Source organism: Rhagoletis pomonella, unplaced genomic scaffold (genome assembly GCF_013731165.1).
Source record: "Rhagoletis pomonella isolate Grant_MI unplaced genomic scaffold, Rhpom_1.0 Rhpom_scaffold_00002, whole genome shotgun sequence".
Lineage (NCBI taxonomy): Eukaryota > Metazoa > Arthropoda > Insecta > Diptera > Tephritidae > Rhagoletis > Rhagoletis pomonella.
The window spans coordinates 6,937,405-6,942,557 of record NW_023458556.1 but is presented as its reverse complement, the minus strand read 5'-3'; the positions used below and the strand labels follow the sequence as shown (position 1 = coordinate 6,942,557).

Sequence of the window (5,153 nt, the reverse complement as noted above, 5' to 3'; positions counted from 1 at the left end):
TTGCATGGTCGTAGATTGAATTTAAAACTTTTATTGAATAATTTTCATAGAGCGCAGTGGACATGAAGGCGCAATTTTAATCAATATCTCCAATTTTTTTTCACTGAAAGCAATAACAATGCATAAATACTACGCAAGTTTAAAATATTGATACGGAATTAAATTTCTATTTTAGGCTTTTTGCAGTTCGTTGCGCAATTTGTAGTTTGTAGGGATTGCTAGAGCTTTTATTGACATTCTTTCCAATTTTCCAAAGTAGTCAGATTACAAATTTCAAAATATGTATCATATTACACCGCGGCTACAAAAACTGAGATTGAAGTACGCTGGCATAACGATAAAATATGTAGCTTCTTGGCTTAATGAAAATCATGTTTTCTGGAAAGCTAATAAGTTCTAAAAATTTCTTGTCTTTTATAATTTTTTATAAATTTTTTTTTTTTTGATAACGTGATTTGTAATTTTAAAAACACAATCTGCCCTAATTATCACATCAGTGAAAAAAATTTTAAAATTTTTCTTTAATGAAATTTTTTCAGAGATGAATTCCTAAAGGTTTTAGAAGTTATGATTTTGGGATTTTACTCCAAAAAGCAAAATCGCAATAAATAGCTCCGCCGAAATCAAATGCAAATGAATTACTTAAGAAGAACAAAAATCGAGGGCCATTGGAGTGGAATCCCCACTTTTTATAACGTTGAGTATGTAATAGTCCCATACATTTATATTTCCCAATATCGGCACTCTTAAATCACTGAATTTTAAAAATATATTGGCATAGCCAGCATGGGATTTTTAAGCTTGGTCGACAAAGCGTAGCCGTAATGACGTTTTGGCTCTTTAAAGTTAGTTATGGATTTCCTACAGAGTACTTAACCACAAATATATCCAAAATATATACACAGCTTTGAATTTTTTACATACTTACATACATATGTACATTAGAACGGATCGAATACGACATACAGTTTTGTATAACTACACTGCAACCAGTGTCAAGAACGAAAATTTGTATGACCCCAAAAATTATCTTAAAGTAAGTTTTCAAACTTATTTTTTGCGACCCATTCTAATGTACAACGATACATATGTAAGTATGCACTTCAATTAATGCAAAACTAAACAGAACAGAAATAAATTGAGAAATATTTAAACCTTTACTGTTTGTCGTTTAAATATTTATGCATAAATTTTGGCTTGTATAAGGAAAAACTTACATATCGCTTTTCATTGGATTTCCAACACATAAATACAATACATTAGTTAAAAAAAAATATCCGAAGACGTAAGAGTATTTAAGTTGTTATCAGGCATGTTCTGAAATTTGTGGTATTTGAATTCGTACGATTTCGGAAATATGTTCATTTTGTATATCTTTTCATTATAAGTAATTATAGGTAATCAAAATTATTTAGCAAATACTTGCTATCTAACAGCATAAGTTAAGATTTCGTTAAGTAAGTTTATAAGTTTATAATCGCTAACTAATTACAGTCAAAACGGAATTACATACTTATAGTAAAAAGTTCTTCCATCGCCATAAATTGCTTCAAGGTGCGAAAAAAAAGTTTGGTATAAAAGTGGTAAAATTTTGTCTTGACATCTTTTATGCCTCCTTATACGAAATCTAAGCCTCCTTTAAATAATCAAACTCATTTAAGAATTTGTGTATTCTCTCTTCCTTTTCCACATTTCCTTCTCCATTAAGCTTTTACCTCGTATAGAGTGACCGCATGTTGCTCATTGCAAGCTGGCTGCTGTAAGAACTGACGTAAAGACAATCAAATAAAATACCAACAATTTATGCGAGAAACGCTGTGAAAAACAACGATTTACTTAACATTCCCATTGGTCGGAGTAATTACCGAGTATTGAGAAAAGCAATCCAAACAACGGTTGTATCTGCACGAGTGCTGGGTACCGTCATCAATATAACAACAACAACCAGCATAGTGGTAATCAAATCGTAAATGACTTCTGCGCAGCCTAAACGAAAGCAATTGAAACACGAAACCACGACGAGTCATTACACCGAAAATGGGATTTGAAGTAGGCGAAGCAGCAGCTGTTACTTTCGCTACATGTTTTGCCTATCTAATTGCTGCTTGCCGCCGCCGCGCAACGATAATCATTTGTACGTCGAGCGTTAAGTGCGAGCGCCACGCCTTTGGCAAAGTAATCAACAGCACACAAGCGCTACGCTACTATTGCAAATCAAAGCAGGCTGTTTGTTGTGTCAACGATAACAACGGCAATCAGAACGATATCGCCCAAAATAAAGACAACAACATCAACAACAGCAGTGCTGCTAATTACAACATGAGCTTACAACAGCAGAGAGAACAACAACAACTACATCAAAGAAAACTACGCCAGCGAGAAAGTATTAACAGCAGCACCAGTAGCACCAACAGCAGCAGCACCAGCAGCAGCAGCATCGGCAGTGGAGTGCGGAAAAGCAGAAGAAGCCAAGTGATAAACAAAGCAGTTACGCATACGCCCCGTAGTACTCAACATCCGCCCAAAAAGCATAAATATCCAAGAGTGTTAAGTAACAGTTAAATGCAGTGTTGACGGCGCAATTAAAACAAAGACGCGAAAATACTAAAATACAAAACAAGTAAAATACAAAACAAGCAATACAATCAAATAGGCATAAAACAGCTGAATTAAATTAAGCAAAGTAAGAAGTAGTAGAAGAAGGGTGAATCAAAAACAAAATTAAGCAATCAACCAACTCTACATCAATTAAGTCTGGGCGAACGTAATACATACATACATAAGCTACTAAAGCAAGTAGTTTTGTGAGAGTCGAAGTCATTTCGAAGAAGGAGCACAAACATTATCGTAGAATGCAACGCCTGCGTACGACTTTCACGCGCTCGCGCACACCCACCGGCGCCGAGATGAAAACCCAAAATAGCCTCGAAGTGCCGAAACAGGTGCGAATGACTTGCGGATATGGATGTTGTTTTTTTTTTGTTTAGTTTTTACCGTTGTTGTCTCGTTATTTGTTGTTGCGCTGGCCCAAAGTTGTGATTGCATGATTTTTTGTTTTGTTTTTTTTTTGTTTGATTGTTGTCTAAAACGAGTTATTCCAGGTGTTGCATGCAAATAAAAAATATGAAAAAAAAAATTAAAAAAATAGAAAGTGATAAATAAAAAGAAAAAATAGTTTGATTAAAAAAATTTCAGTTATAAATTGAAATAAAATAAAATAAAACACTGTGCGACAGTAAATTTTGCACACAAATAGGAAAATTGCATTTTACGTTTTTCTCTCTGACGTCAGGGGATTTTTGTTAATGACTTTGAAATTTGAAAGAAATTGTTATTTGTTTCAATAAATTATTAAACAAAATGTAGAATGACAATATGGGTATCAAATCAAAGAGAAAATTCTGTAGAATTGAAAACTGTAAAGTTTTGGTGCACATGCACATGAATAAGTGTTGGGAATGTCACTTTAAAATTGTATCCTCGAAAGTGCTTGAACATTTTCAAAATTTATTTTTGAAAATATTGCACATGCCCCATTTCCTCCTTCTAACTTTCGTCTAAAAAATAATAATAAAAATAATTAAAAGGGCACTTTCAATATCTATTCGCCCTTGTGATCAAAAAAAAATCAAAAATTTAACTTAATACATTTTTCTGAATTGATTATATCTTTGATAATTCCTAGTCCTAAAAAAATCCTTAAGCCAGAGAGAAAAACTCCAAACTCAGTTTTACTAAATTTCGCGCACATGTTGATACTCTGTGTATTTTGAAATTTTTTGGTTTTTTCGCATGGTGAAATAAAAAAATAATACAATATAAATAGTAGAAAGCAAAAAAGCACAAAATCAATATTTACCGAATTATTTGCAATCCAATTTTTTCCCTAAAATTTTAACTTATTAATTTTTGTTTTCTAATGTTACTGTTATAAGTTGCTCTTCATATCTAAACAAAAGAGAGAAAACCTTTGCACATATATGTACACATTAAACGCTTAATTAAACGCTGCTTACTGGTTCCCACTTATTTTCCCTAACTATTTGCCTTGCAACGATTTCTTGTCATCAAGCCAAACGCCAGATATAATTAGGGATTTTTGCTGTATAGCAACTCTCTATAAAGACCAATTTTTTAACTGTTAATATTTAAAATAAAAATTCATCTGGGAAGTGATTATTTATTTAGTAAATCTAGAATTTACATGATTTTTTACAGGCTAAATTTTAATAGTCTGGAGATGAAAATATAGCTTTTTTGGTGGAATGCTTTACTGAAGCGAAAATCTGGTTTAGAGACCTTTAGAAAACCTATTATTTGGAAAAATATTAAATGAACAAAAACTAATCTAAATCTATAAAGCTCGAGGGACTTCGGTTCATTTCCTGTTCAGATAACATCAAAAACCGCAAAATATTGTTCTAATAGCGTTCGACCTTTGGCAGGTAATGGCAAACCACCTAGTGTACTTCTGCCATAAAAAAAGCTTTTCACAAAAACCATTTTGCCAAATGTTGTATAAAGCTCATAAACATTGTTTAGATAAGTAAGAAGCTATTAGGACACAAAATAATACAAATGGGAAAAATATATACATATCTACGCATTTAATACGAAAAGCCATAGACTGCCCTCAAATTGCCCTCATAAAAAATGTAAAGTGCTCAAGCACGAGTTCAGAAACAATAGCCATATATGTAGATCCCAGCAGTAGCAAAAAAAAAAACGGCAATTAACTGAAAATTGTATAGGTCCGCGTACTTGCCAACCAACTGAGTGTGGTGACACATTGCCATTCAGAAGCCGACACGTGTTGCATGTAAGTCCTTTTAATGCATATTTACATATGTACATAATTTCGAATGTAATGAGTGTGAAAATCAGCACACGAGGGAAATAAAACACAAAAATTAAAGGAACAATAGCATTACAGCACTGTGTTGGTGAAATAATAATAAATTGTAAATGTAAATCCTTTTTTGACATCTGATCAGCATATTTACAAAAAAAAAACACGCCCACTGGACTGGTCGAAAAAGTAAAAAAAAAAAAAACAAGAAGAAGCAAACACAAAAACTGCTCGCCTTCTGTTTTTGTCATGCAAAAAAAACAAAAAGCTTTGTATGTAACAACGTACATATGTTTTTGTGCAG

The 5,153-nt window shown here is 32.7% G+C and overlaps 1 protein-coding gene across 1 annotated transcript in view; it reads left to right on the top strand.

Annotated features, from left to right (window-relative positions):
• Positions 1–5,153, top strand: part of LOC118734420 (eye-specific diacylglycerol kinase-like) — a 325,708-nt gene that overhangs the window by 293,662 nt on the left and 26,893 nt on the right. The window contains exon 3 of the mRNA XM_036464142.1: positions 1,709–2,942. Within this exon, the coding sequence (XP_036320035.1) occupies positions 2,853–2,942 (90 nt within the window). The 5' untranslated portion in view covers positions 1,709–2,852. The remainder of the gene's footprint in view (positions 1–1,708; positions 2,943–5,153) is intronic.